General features: G+C 38.3%; 1 protein-coding gene across 1 annotated transcript in view; it reads right to left on the minus strand.

Annotated features, from left to right (window-relative positions):
* AR (androgen receptor) overlaps positions 1-15,352 on the minus strand; it is a 230,683-nt gene that overhangs the window by 100,213 nt on the left and 115,118 nt on the right. Inside the window, exon 2 of the mRNA XM_027765989.1 lies at positions 4,632-4,783. Coding sequence (XP_027621790.1) covers positions 4,632-4,783 — 152 coding nt within the window. The remainder of the gene's footprint in view (positions 1-4,631; positions 4,784-15,352) is intronic.

Here is a 15,352-nt window from a genome sequence, read left to right on the forward strand (position 1 = left end):
ATTTAAATGACAGAAAAAGTTCAACGAAGGTTCACTTAACATTCCTTCCCTTACAAAAACTTGAGGCACATATAAAATTTGTCAAAGGAACTAAATTGAGATCTATTGTAAACATCAGTGAGGGTGATGTAATTCTTTGAGTTCAAAATGTAAACTATAGTTTCTATTTTATGATGTATACCAAACAGTGCTCCATGTGTACAAAACAAATGGATGTACAATCCCCAACATTTTACTAGAAAATGTCTGAAAAATAGTAAATTTCTGAGCACATAAAGCACATGATGAATTAATTAACCCTTTTGGAAACATGATGAGGTAGAGATGGGTATTTATATCCTGATTTTCTAGGAGAAAATGGAAAAGAAAAAAGGTTACCCAGCCACAGTCACAAGAGAGAATCTCAAGAGTGTTGGGTTTTAACCCTGTCCACCCACAGTACACTCTCTCGTCTGGCTCTATTCCTATCTGAAGATTTAGTTTTTATTAAGATTTGGAGTTTGCCATCTGCTATAAAGGTAAAACCAATAATGCATACAGGTATGCATGTATGAATGCATGTATATTTGCTGAAATAATGGCAATGACATTTGTAATTGTGTTACAAAAAGTGTAACCTGGAAGAACATCTAGTTTGGCTGAGTTGTGGTAGCTTGTGTTGGTAGACTACAGGTCAAAGTTACATGAGAGGCCTGGGTTTGATTCTTGACCTACCATAGAAAGACCAGGCATTGTGCATAACTTCAATATATTAAGATCCTTTCTTAAAGTCGCATGGTGGTTAAGGCACTGGGCTCCCACATGGCTGAATGTGGTTTGAGTCCCAGACCTGGTGGCTTGCTTTTTCACTTTCTCTCTCTCTCTCGTCAAATTAAAAATAAAAATAATAATGAATAAATAAAATAAAATAAATAATTCTTTAAAAATAATTAAAATCTATAACTCCCTTGTTTTACAAACAGGGAAAACTGAGATCCAAAAGGAGAAATTTATTATCTAATATTGTACAACAAAAACATCTCTTAGTCTCTACCTTTCTGTATGGGCTTCACCCTGTTTTGAATTCCTGGCTCTAGGACAGCGTTCAACATGCTTCTGCATTTACCACTTCACCTACCTATCTATGCCACAAACTAGTTGTTTCTCCTGTTTTTAACCCACAGGTCAACCCCTAATTTCCTTCCCCTGGTCTTTCTGTTTTCCTCAATCAGATTTTAGTGATTTTACCCCCATGGCTTATACTATCATTTTTTTTTCCTCAAAAATATAAAGATCCTTCCCTGCTCAAACTAACCCTCACCCCGACTGCTCAGTATTATTGACAAAGAGAAAATGTGCAACTTATCTACACTTCCTCCTAAACAAGAAAACCTGGTCAGATTACAATGGACTCTGTTGAGCCCTGCACCACTGACAACCGTGAAACCTCATACTTTATGAACCACCAAAGATAGAAATGGATTTCTCTTTGGAATGCCAGACTTCCTAGTCCAGAGATTTCTGAAACTATGAATAAAGTGATAATTAATACTCTGAATACTCAGTCTGAGTGAACTGACAGCAACAAAGGAGAAAGATTTGTGCTTCTAGTATCTCCAAGACGAGTGAAATTCCAGATTTCAACAGACTAATTAAGAACCACGAAGACCATCTGAATGATAAGAGTGCATTGTAAAAATGGGGAAAATAAATCAATAAATATTCTCTTCAGGTAGTAAGACAGACTCCTGCCTTTAAAGAGGGATAATGACATTAATAAACTCAAACCACCCAGCTTTACAGATGTGAAGAGAAAGAAAACACTAATAATTGTGTGTGTGTGTGTGTGTGTGTGTATTTCCTCAACCATCTAGTCCTGCCCCTCAAAGGTTTCAGGACTGGAATCTGGGGTACATATTCTTTTTTTCTTTTTTTTTTTGGAGAGGTTTTTTTGCTATAGGGCATATGCGCTCGCCAGACAGAGAGATAGAAAGCGAGAAATCACCCCCCAGCGGGGATGGTCACTCCACAATCCCTTCTCCTCCATTCTCCTCTCGGGATCTTGGGCACACACGCACACGTTCCGGGATGCGAACCACGGTCGACTACATGGGAGTCCAGCAACATAGCCATTACGCTAACTGCTGATCCCTTGGGTACATATTCTAAAGTAACCAAGGGCTCATATGATTCCCTCTCTATGGCTTTTCAAGTAATTCATTTGTGATATTTCGTATTTCAAGTGGTCAAGAGGATTTGGCCTCATGAACTCAAGGAAGCCCATTGTCTCAAGGAAAATATATTACTCAATTTCCCTAACTGGAGTGATTCTAGGTTCTGGAGCATTTTGAGATCTTGCTGTATTTCTATGTGTTCTGTAGGTTGGATGATTCCTTCCTCTGTCCCCATTTCTTCTCTTCCCTATTCTCAAATACTGCAGGCTTCGAGTAATAGCAGAGCTACTCCAATGCAGACATCCCAGCTGTCCTAATGCTTGTCTTTCTCCTTTAGCTTAACTTCTGCAGAAAACTCTCATGTGGGATATCTGATACAACAAAATCTTCCCTTTGACAGTATGGTTGACCATTTCCCCTGTTTTCTGAAAGCAATTTGATGACCCAGATTTGTAAAACCCAGAGGCAGCATCAAGTATAATCTAATATCTTTGCTTGTTCACTAGCTCACTTGAACTCTTTTCCCATCAGATATGGCTGCTATTTACCATAGTGGTTGGCCTTGCTGACACACTAATTCTAGATGGGTGATCTGGTTCATTCTTTGCCTACTGGCTGATGGGTATGGGGAAGCAACAGGGTCTCACTGGGGAAGGTGGAGTGATTTAAAGCCCCTGAAGTTGCTCTTCACTTCCTTTTCTGTCAGCTCTCCATTTACAAGTGCTCTTAAGAAAGGAAGGTGCTATTCTACTCTCAGGGTCTTTTTAAACTGCGTAGGCTAGGCACTGGGGCCCTGGACCTCATATTAGCCTGGCATGACCCGTATGCATGGGTCTCTTAGGCATATGGGTGGGGCAAACAGCATGTTTTCAGTAATATCAAATGCTAGGAGCCTTCTTGTTGCAGTGCAGATGGGAAGAAAATAAAATGACAGCTTTCTGTCTCATAGGCATCCTGCTACCCATTCAGCCAAAGTGATGAAATTACAATCATCATTATGATTGAATATAAATAAGGAGGTCAATCAAAGGGCATTCATTTTTTACCTTTTCTCTAAATGTCAAGAACTCTCCAGGATTTCTTCTGTCCTCTGGTGGGTGTCAGCATATTATTGGCAAAAGGTATAGCCTTTGAAGACTGTCCTCAGGGTTTATAGCCCTCACATAAGGAAAGGTTCTCTGTCTTGGTTCTGACTTAGAACTAAACCCTGTCATGATATTGAAAGGGAAGGATAAAAGCCTTGGCAGGAAGTACCTCCTTGTGGAAAGTGAGAGCAAAGGGTAGATGCTCTTATTTAATAACTGGGTCTGGTTGTAGACCAGAGGATCTCTGTTTGGGGACTGCTTACCAGTGTCCCTTTGAGATGAAAGCCCTTGGTACACAGTGGGAAGTGAAGTGGATGAATAGGAGGTGTAAACTCAGGGATATTAAGAAAGAGGGAGTCACTAGCATACAGAAAAAGTCTGGAAATGTGAATTTTTGCTGTAATATATAGGCTGAGCACCTCTGGGGGGCTGAGTAGACATGAGTTATTCTAAACTAAATAGAAAGAAGGTGACAGAGCTTGAGTTCATTTAACTAGATGCTACTTAGCTTGAGATTCTCAACCAATGGACTTGACCTGTGGGCAGGGCTCAGCAGAGGAGAATGAAAGTGTTTCTCATCGGGACCAGTAGTTAGCGTAATAGCTATGTCGTTGGACTCCCATGTAGTCGACTGCGGTTCAAGTCCTGGACCCAGTGGCTTAAACTCACGCCGAACATGTGTGCGTGTGTGCCCAAGATCCCAAGAGGAGAAGGGATAGCAGCGTGGCCATCCCCCCTGGGGGGTGATTTCTCGCTTTCTGTCTCTCTGTCTCTCTCTTTCTTTCTGGCAGGCACACGTGCCCTATAGCAAAACCTCTCAAAAAAAAAAAAAAGTGATTTTCATCACCTACCTAGGAGCTATTAATTCAGAGATGTCTCAAGGGGGCAGCAACAAAAGGGAACAGGTGCAGAGACTGATGGTCTGCTGAACAGTGAGAACACTTCATTTTGGGGCTGAGGCCAGGAAGCCTTTGCTAATGAACAGTCTTATATTCACCAAAGAGAATAGACTGGGGTCTTACTTGGGGTTTCTCCACTTTTAACCTGTCTAATAAGGACATTTTCCCCTCACTAGGCAGCATAGTGAAAAACAATTAGGAAGAAAATGAAATATTTTTACATCATTAATTTTTCTTTCATCCCTAGGACCCACCAAGCCCCAAGCACTAGCTGAGACACCTTCATTGCCTACAATGCCTGTCCAACAAAGGCTGCCAAAGTCAGGGAGCAGGGAGTATGAAAACGTGCTTCTTTAGGCTCATAGATTCTTTGGAAGGGCCCTTCAAATCACCCTGTATCTGAGATGATAAAATTCTGGGACCTGGAAGGTTGGTATATCTCTCTGGAAGGTAACGGAAAATGAGAAATAGAAGTGATTGTACAAGACTTTTACCTTCAGCAGCTCTTTTGAAGAAGACTTTGCAGCTTCCACAAGTGAGCGCGCCATAGTGACACCCAGAAGCTTCATCCCCACAGATCAGGCAAGTCTTCTGGGGCGGGAAGTAATAGTCGATGGGCAAAACGTGGTCCCTGGTAGTCTCCAAACTGGAAAGACACACACACACACACACACACACACACACACAATACAACACATACACAATAACAGAAAAAAAACAGTACAATACATGTCAGTGGGTGGCAAAAATAGATGAGCAGAAATCTTTGGTCTTCAGTAGTAAATTGAATGCATAAATTATTATTATCTATTACTTAAGTGAGTCAGTCAGGGCAAAGTTGAATTTTCTTGAAACTTTTAACAATGATGTTTGTAGGATTTTCTGTAATGTCGATAGAGCCTTTCTGGATCTGGCAAGGGATTAGATTTGTTCTCTAGGATTAGCCAATTTCAAAGGCTATGTGTACATGAGGAAAGGATGAGGCAGGGAATATGATATTCAAGTATCTAACTTAAGATGGTGGTCAGGCAACATTTTAAGAGCAGTTAAATGGTATGAATTCAGCCCTATGACAGTATCTCAGTCAAAGGAAGTCCTTTAACCAAAACAGATCAAATATCAAAGCAGTTTAATGTGCTTTACTTTAGCGCTCTGAGCATCAAATATGATCTGCAAAATAGGGATATCACCCACCTTACTCTTCTGGGGCGGGAAGTAATAGTCGATGGGCAAAACGTGGTCCCTGGTAGTCTCCAAACTGGAAAGACACACACACACACACACACACACACACACACAATACAACATACACAATAACAGAAAAAAAACAGTACAATACATGTCAGTGGGTGGCAAAAATAGATGAGCAGAAATCTTGGGGCTTCAGTAGTAAATTGAATGCATAAATTATTATTATCTATTACTTAAGTGAGTCAGTCAGGGCAAAGTTGAATTTTCTTGAAACTTTTAACAATGATGTTTGTAGGATTTTCTGTAATGTCGATAGAGCCTTTCTGGATCTGGCAAGGGATTAGATTTGTTCTCTAGGATTAGCCAATTTCAAAGGCTATGTGTACATGAGGAAAGGATGAGGCAGGGAATATGATATTCAAGTATCTAACTTAAGATGGTGGTCAGGCAACATTTTATGAGCAGTTAAATGGTATGAATTCAGCCCTATGACAGTATCTCAGTCAAAGGAAGTCCTTTAACCAAAACAGATCAAATATCAAAGCAGTTTAATGTGCTTTACTTTAGCGCTCTGAGCATCAAATATGATCTGCAAAATAGGGATATCACCCACCTTACTGAGCTGCTGCTGTGTGTGATAATATAAATCACAAAATGGATAAAAGGCCTTTTGAATGAATACACAATGAAGGATCATAATCAGCATTTTCATGTTAGTCTTCCTTAGTGTTTTTTTTTTTTTTTTTGCCATAGGGCATGTGTGCTTGCCGTAGAGAGATGAGAGAAAAATCAAGAGAGAGAAAGTGAGAAATCACTCCCCAGGGCTATGGTCACCCTGCAATCTCTACTCTCCCATTCTCCTCTAGGGATTTTAGGCATGCACACACACACACACACACACACACACACACACAGTGTGACCAAGCCAATGGGTCCAGGACTGTAACTACAGTTCACTATGTGGGAGTCCAGCATTTTAACCATTATGCCAGCTGCTGGCCCTAGCGTTTTTTTTTCCATTCCCTCACTTTACTTAAGAGTCTCTCTCAATCACATGGACATTCCCCTGTCCTATTCTACAAAATAAAGTAGCAGAGTTATTATGCCTCAAACTTTTGTTGGGAAATGATGTACCATGATGCTAAAGTTATTTTGGGCTACTATAAAAACACTTGGTCATTTAGAAGACTCAAAGGTTACTTGGGCAAAGATGGAGATTCAGAAGTCATCTTGTCTAACTGCCTATCTCTAAGAAGATCCACGCCTGAGTTCTTCCAGGTGGATATGAAGGAGAAAAGCCAAAAAGCCAAACCTAAAACATTCATGAAAGGGTGATTCTCAGTGTCCCACAGTAATTTATTCAAGCTTAAAAAAATAGAACATGGTTCTTACTAGCCAATGGTACTGTCTTTCTTATGTCCTATGCTTAAGCATTGAAGAAAACTCAGGTGACCTCCTGGATTCATCTGTTTCACATAGGTGACAACTGCCTACACTCTCATCCACAGGAATGTAGTTACTATGTTTTATAGGTACTTCTTCCTTAGTAAGTAAGGAAGAAAACATAAGCCCTTAAGTTAAATAATAGAAATAATGAGTTACTGTTCAATAGGCATAAAGTTTCAGTGAAGCAAGATGAGTAAGTTCCAGAGATTTGCTGTGTAACATTGTGCCTACAGTTAACAAGAACATATTGAACACTTATAATTTTGTTATCAGAATAGACCTCATGTTAAGTGTTCTTATTACTAAAGATTTTTTTAAAGAAAGAAATTTTCATTCACACTAAAATTAAAAATACACTTGAAATTGTTTAAAATACTCTAATCAGGGACAATCAGAAATATTGTGATTAAAGTAGTTGGATCCAACATGGCTGACTGTGTGGTTCCAGTCCCAGACCAAGTGGCTTGAGAAATGCTGGGTGCATGTGCACAGGTACCCAAAATCCTGAGAGGTGAATAAAGAAGAGATTTCAGTGTGACCATCCCACCTCGGGGGTGTTTTCTCACTTTTTTTCAGTCTCTATGCCCTATAGCAAAACAAAAACAAATAAAGGTAATCTAATCAAATTTACAATCAATAAAAAACTGAAAAAGAAATCAGTATTTCATTTACTGGAAATGAATTCAATAAAGTGCAACTTATAAGAAAATAACTATAAAGGATAAAGAAGAGGAAGAGAAATAATGAAAATTTCAGAATAAGATATTTTACTAACTATAACTCACTTTGACTAGAGGCCTGAAATAACTCCTGGCTTCACCAAGTCAGTTTCTGTTTCTCTTTTTACTTCTTTCTCTCTCTCTCTTTCTTCTATATCCCTCTATCCCTGACCATACAGTTCAAAATTTTGAACAGGACTCCTACTACCCTTGGCTTAGTGTGGACAAAGGGCACATTGCAGTTTTAACTCATGGGCTGACCTTTGTATACTGTGAACAAAATTTCAACTGCAGTCCCTTGCTCAGGTTTATATTCTAGAGAAATTCATACATGCATGCACTAGGAGGTACACATGGGAATGGTCATGGCAATTTTATTTATGAAAACAGAAATGATAAATTTCCATTGATGAGAACAAGGATAAATTAATTATGGCATACTCAAATCCAGTTCAGAGGGTCAGTCAGTGATGTGTGGGTTAAGGTGGCTGGATCCCACATGGTGGGCTTTACAATTTGAGTCCTGGTCCTGGTGGCTTGAAAAACACACCAGGTGCATATGTGTGCATCTCCAAAATCCCAAGAGGAGAACTGAGAAGGGATTATAGCATAGGCATCGCCCTTGGGGGGGGGGTGTTTCCTCACTTTTCCCCTCTTTCTTTCTGTCTCTCTCTAGCAAGCACATGACCCCAATGGCAAGTCTAGGAAAAAAAAATACAACTCAGTAATTATAAAGAATTGAATAAAGCTACATTTAGGTGAATCTCAAATGCTAGTATGTAAAAGACATAACTTTTTTTTTCAGATAATTATTATTTATTTTCATTACTTTTTATACATTCAGTGACTATATATATTTTGGTGTGTATAAAGAATCTACCCAACATGAAATACTTCTCAGACCAGTCCAGTTGAGAACACTAGACATGTTATCATCAAAAGGTAATTAACCATTTCTGTGTCCCACTAATGTTATGCCTCTCTTTTTGTTTTCTTGCTATCCTTATCTATACTCTTCCCTTATCCCCCTGCCCTATTCTACACTGTCTTCAGCATCTATAACTATTTTCACTGCTATTGCCGAGTGAAGCAAGCCAGGATATGAAAGAAAGATATTGTATGTATCCAGTTAATATATACCGACTCTCTACACTTTATGGTAGGGATCAAAATATTGGAAGTCATAAAAGCAGTAAAAGACATAACTTTCAATAACATATATACAATATGATTCCATTATATAAAGTTCAAAAAGAAATAAAAACCAATAATAGTTTATTTGGGAATATATATTAACAAAACATCAAAATTAAAGGGAATCATAGATCCTAAATCTGGATAGTGGTTACTTCTAAGGGAAGGATGGAGGTGATGAAATGAATAATAAGGATAAAATATTTATAAACTCATTTAAAAATATTTATCAAATATTTACTATATACTAGATGCCATTCTAATTCCTGAGGATATAATAGTGAACAAAATGAAGAAAAATCCATGTCCTTACAGAGCTTCCATTCTAGCAGGTTTGATGCCATGGTGTTGTCAATGTTTGTTTTTTAATGAGAGGTCATAAGAGTTCATTCTTTTTTTTTTTTTTTGAGAGGTTTTTTGCTATAGGGCACGTGCGCTCGCCAGACAGATAGAGAGAGACAGAGAGACAGAAAGCAGGAAATCACCCCCCGGGGGGATGGCCACGCCGCAATCTCTTCTCCTCCATTCTCCTCTCAGGATCCTGGGCACACACGCACACGCACCTGGCGTGAGTTTAAGCCACCGGGTCCGGGACTCGAACCGCGGTCGACTACGTAGGAGTCCCGCGACATAGCCATTACGCTAACTGCTGGTCCCGAGAGTTCATTCTATTGTTAGGTTGAATAACTTATGTGTTACATATATTGTTTTGCATGACTATAACAGCACACAATAAGAGAAAAATTAAAAAGAGAACCTCAGAAGTTTTGCATAATTTCCTTAAATAACACTCTAGTTCCAAGCATAGTAGAGGTCTGCTTTGAGAACAAGTGCAGAATGGGCATGTGACACTATGTTTCTTCTCACCTCCCCTAGATTACACGCTCACTTATTATCCCAAGGCAAGGCATTTGGTTTTATGAGCCTGAAGCAAAAGCACTTTTACAGTGAATGGGTTTCCGAATCAAATCATTACTTGCTATTCTTCAGTAAATTCACAATTATTTAAATAAAAGTGTATTACTAGAAGCTGCTGGCCTGCAAATGCCAGCTAGACCATGGGGAAGTTGAATTTAAGTACTGCTGAGATCTCAGTCTTTCTTTCCCTGCCACGCTCTAAGAAAGACACAGGAATAATTTGAGAAAGTATTTGAATGATTGTGGAATCACGATGAAATGAAGAAGCCCCACACCAGTTTTTCTTGTTTGGGAAAAGAATGCCAACTCAGCAGAGCTTTGGCTCCAGCAAGACCTGGGTTGGAATCCTGCCTTCATTGCTGAACTTTGCGGGGACGTCATTAAGGCCCCCTGAACTCCACTTGCCTGATCTGGAGAGCAAAAGATACTTTCTACTTTATAGAATTTTTGTGAGAATTATATTATATAATACATGCAGGCTCAGCCATGGTGATGTGAACAGGAAGGCATGGCTGCATGAAGGCTGAGGCTGCAAGGGAGGCTCTGATTTGGTTCCCAGCCCAACCTAAATAGGCCAGGCTTTGTGGCATATGCCTGTGGTCTTAGCTAACTGGGAGGCTGGAAAGAGAGGATCACGGTATGGTGAAACCCTGTCAAAATTACCTCTCTTTCTTTCACTTTTTCTCCCTCATTCATAAAAAATATCAGACACAAAACAAAACAAAAATACAATCTAAAGCTGTTCTCTCTATGCCTGTTGAATTATAGGTACACTGTAAATGTTGGTTGCCTGCCTTTATCTTTTGACATGACTCAAAAAAGGAAAATATCTAATATCCTAAAAAAATTTAAAGAAAGTATCCTTCTTGACCATGCAATGCCATTTAGGAAAAGGTAAATACAGGGGTAAAAAAAGAGAGAGAGAAAGGCTAGATGTGTAAAAGAGTGAGTATACTTTTGTATCTACTTTTCAAAGTAGAACCACCGAATATCTTATAGAGCATTTTTCATGATGCTTATTTTTAAAGCATTTTTTAATTTTAAGAAAAACAGTTTTTTGAGTTTTTCTGAAACTTTTTTTAATGAATTAATTTACGTTCATTCCCTAAGCATCATCACAGCATACAAAACGTAATTTCCCATCCAGAATATACTGTATAATGGCTTAATCATGCATGCTATCGTCAATAATTTTCCATTTCTAGTTTCATATATATCTTTATATATATTTACCCCTATTTCTGACCCTCTGCCCTTTCCTATCCTCTTCTTGCACTATTTCTGGTGTCTACAGTTGTCTTCCATTCCTTTCCCCCCCACATTTTATTGATCACACAATTAAGTTAACTACGTTCAATAGCATGTTCAGCTAGTAATTTCAAGAAAAGCACTTTTAACTTTAATAAATGAAGGAAATGCTAAAGAATTTGCTTAAAACTTAAAGCCAGGCAACAGGTTAGGATTCTGTTCAAATAGTAGGTACATGAACCTATCGACAGCTTAAGACAGGACACAAATCTTTAAAACTGGACAACAAAGCTTAGAAGAAAATCAGCAATATTTTAGTCAAAAGTCCTAAAATGCTATTTTATCAGTTCAGTCTCATGTACTTAATGTATCTTCTGTTGTGGTTTGATCTTCCCGATTGAATTCTGGGATATAATATTCAACTCCAGACTTGTCCCTATGATTAAGTTGGCCACTTTCTTAGTTTTTGAACTCTTATTTCCGTGTGTCTGTATTTAATTTTTCTGATATAGCACTCCCTTGAGAACTTCTTGGATATCTGGTCTGGTGCTGGTAAATTCTTTTAGGTCTTGTTTATCTGACAATGTCCTTGTCTTTTCTTTCCATATGAAGTATAATCTTGCCAGGTACAATATTCTTGGTTGAAATTGCTTTTCCCTTAACACTTTGAATATATTTTCCCATTCTTTCCTTGCTGGCATTTTTTTCAATGACAGATCTGCTGTCAACCTGATGGGATATCCTTTGTAGGTAACTTGCCATTTCTCTCTTGCCAATCTTAGTATCTTGTCTTTGTCTGTGGTTTTGGTCAATCTGGCTGTAATGTAACTTGGAGAAGATCTTCTTGGATTGATTCTATTTGGAATCCTTTGTATTTCCTGGGACTGGATCTTTGAGTCCCTCTATAGGTTTGGAAAGTTTTCTTGCAGAATTTCATGGAATAGATTATTAATGCCCTTATGAGTCTCTTCGCCCTCTGGGATACCAATTATTCAGATATTTGGACATTTAATGGTGTCTAGTATTTCTTGGATATTATTCTCATATTTTTGGGTAATTTTCTCAGTCTTTGTGGTAGATTTTTCTAGGCCAGCAATTTTCTCTTCTACATCTGAGATTCTATTTTCTATATGATCTAGTCTGTTTCTAACACTTTCACGGGAGCTTTTGACTTCCTGTATTATAGCCTTCATCTCTAACAGGTCCATTTGATTCTTTTTTAAAGTGAGTAATTCCTCTTTTATATCTTGCAAGAATTTCCTTACCTCTTGGAACTCGTCATCTTCTTTCTCTTGTGCAGTTCATTGTCTCTCTTCTCTTCCATCTCTGTTAGCTTCACCATTATGAATGTTCTAATTTCTTTATCAGACATTTCCATGATTTCCATTGAACTGTCCATGGATAAAGAGGAGCTATTCTTTTCCCTTGGTGGAAAGGTATTTTATTGCTTTTCCATATTTCTTGTGGTCCAGTGGTGATTTCTAGTCATCTGATAGATGGTGTGTTTCTTCACAAACTTGAAGTTCAATCTGAGCATTCAGGAGCATGAAGAAAGAGGTGATATGGAATCTCTTTGTTGTTCCATTTTGATCCCTTTGTGCAGCAGTTTCAGTAGATATTGAGGAATATGTTAACCCTAATAGTATTTGGATGTTTGGCTATAGTTCCCTTACATCTGTCTAGAAACAGTGAATAAAGATTGAGCAGAGAGATTAGATAAAAGAAAAAGAAAAGGAAACAGGGAGAAAGAAAAAAAAAACAAAACCAGCAGCAATAGCAACCAAAAAATAGAGAAAAAAAGAAGAAAAAAAAACTACTAAAAAATTATTTAAAAAAAAAACCAAAAAATAGAAAACTGAATGTTGCATAAGTGCCGCGCAAAATCACTAGTTCTCAGGAGCCATGAAGATGCCATTTTCTGAAGGCTTGCCCCTTGCACCTTCAGAAAGTGGAGGGGAGAGGGGATTATTAACAAGATAAACGTAAAGGAGGGTCTGAAAGCTGAAAAAATACTTCACCTTAAAAAATGTTAAAAGGGAAAAATTACAAAATACTGAGAAGACAGAGACAGAGGCAGAGAGATACAGAGATAGAGACAGAAAAAGAGACAGAGAGGACTTGACGGGCTTCCTTCCACTCGAATTTGTGGGCTGGAGGCTAAATTATCACTAGAAAAATCTTCATTTCTCTTTTTTTCCCTGAAACCACTAGTTCTCAGGAGCCATGAAGGTGTCTCTTCTGAATGCCTGCCCCTTGCCTCTCCATGATGCTTATTAATGTATAGTATAATTAAAAAAAATTAAATATTCATATTACAGCATACAATGGTATCCTTACAAGACCTTTTAAAGACAAAATCACAGACCACAAAATCATTCTCTCCTCATAGATCTCACAAGTTTACTTCTCTGTAGATAAAGGAATATTTTGGTTGAAACATTGGCAAAATAATAGCATAAGACAGGTAGCTTCTTTCCCCTCCAGATAGAAATTTGAAATTTTATGACTATTCCATCAAGAGAACTGGAGTGTTTTCATTTAAAAACGTTACCAGAGTTTAGTTCATATCTCTCCAGTTCTCTTTAATGATGCGTTTGACTGAAGTAGAAAGCCCTACAAGTAGAACATCTAATTTTCATGTGCATCTATGCCACTTGCTAACAGAATGACTTTGAACAAGGCAGTTGGCTTCAATTTCCTCATGTACAAAATAGATAAAGAAAAACAGCTGACCCTTAAACAATGTTGGAGGTGAGGCACTGACCCCTCTGTGCAGTTAAAAATCTATACATAACTTTTTTTAGAGGTTTTTGCTATAGGGCGCGTGTGCTCGCCAGACAGACAGAGAGAGACAGAGAGACAGAAAGCAAGAAATCACCCCCCCAGGGGGAATGGCCATACCACAATCCCTTCCCCTCCATTCTCCTCTCAGGATCTTGGGCACGCATGTACACACGCCCGGTGTGAGTTTCAAGCCACCGGATCCGGGACGTGAACCGTGGTCGACTACATGGGAGTTCAGCGACATAGCCATTACGCTAACTGCTGGTCCCCCTATACATAATTTTTGACTACCCAAAATTTAATACTAATAGCCTACACTGAATAGAAAACTTACCAACAACAAATAAACAACTAACATATTTTAATTTTAATTTTTCATTGCCAAAGAGTGCATGCTTCGCCAGAGAGAGAAAGAGAGAGGCTCACCTCCCCCTTCAATTTCTTCATCCTGCCAGAATTTGGAGCACACATGCACACATGTATTTCAAGCCACTGGGTCTGGGACTTGAACTGAGGTCAGCCATGCAGGATCTGGCTCCCTTCACACTAAGATATGCGGCTAGTCCAACATTTCTCGTGCTATGTCTATTACTGTATTCTTAAAACAAAGTAAACTAGAGAAAATAAAATACCATTAAGGAAGAGAAAATACCTTTTCAGTATTTATTTTAAAAAATGTATCTCTTTTTAAAAATCCATATATCAGTGAACCTGCACTTTTCAAATCTGTATCATTCAGGATCAACTGTACAGCCCTCACAAGATTGCTGTGAGGTTATTCAATGAAGTTATGGAGGCAAAGCAACCCACACCTTTGCTGGCACAGTGTTTAACAAATGGTTATTTCTTCAATAATCTCATGAAAAAACTGCAGGGAGAAAGATTGCCATCTTAACAATATTAAATCTTTCTGATGTTTTCCCATTTATTTAGATTTTAAATTTCTTTCCATGATGTTTTGTAGTTGAAATTACACTTATTTTGTTAACTCTATTTGTAAGTATTCTGATATTCTGATAAAATTGGGAGTGTGCTATTTTTTAAATTTCATTTCTTTTTTTTTTTAAAGAGGGATTTTTTTGCTATAGGGTATGTGCACTTACCACAGAGACAGAGAAAGAAACTGAGAAATCAGCCCCCAGGGAGATGGCCACACCACAATCTCTTCTCCATTTTCCTCTCAGGATTTTGGGCACACACACAGACGTGTCCAGTGTGAGTTTCAAACAACTGGGTCTGGGACTCAAACTGCAGTTAGCCATGTTGCAATCCAGTTCCTTAACCACTACTCCACCTGCTGACCGCTAAATTTTATTTTCCTATTATTCATTCCCAGTGTATAGACATGTGATTGATTTTTGTATATCAATCTTGTATTCAGTATCCTGGCTAAACTCATTTATTAGTTCTTACAGTTTATTGTGAATTTTACAAGGTCATGTCATCTGTGAAAGGTAATTTTACTTCTTTCTTTCTGATCTGGATTCCTTTTATTTAATTTCTTCTTCTTGCCTAATTGCCCTTGCTAGAACTTTCAGCACAGTGGTGAATAGAAATTGTGAGACCAGTCATCCTTGTCTGTACCTGATTTTACGGGGGAAGATTTCAGTCTTTCACTATTAAGTATGATTTTAGCTATGGGTTTTTCATAGATCTCCATTATCAGGTTAAGAAAGTTCCCTCCTATCCTTAACGTTTTTCATTGTTTTAGTAGT

This window comes from Tupaia chinensis, unplaced genomic scaffold (genome assembly GCF_000334495.1).
Source record: "Tupaia chinensis unplaced genomic scaffold, TupChi_1.0 Scaffold140102_1, whole genome shotgun sequence".
In the NCBI taxonomy this organism is placed as follows: Eukaryota; Metazoa; Chordata; class Mammalia; order Scandentia; family Tupaiidae; genus Tupaia; species Tupaia belangeri.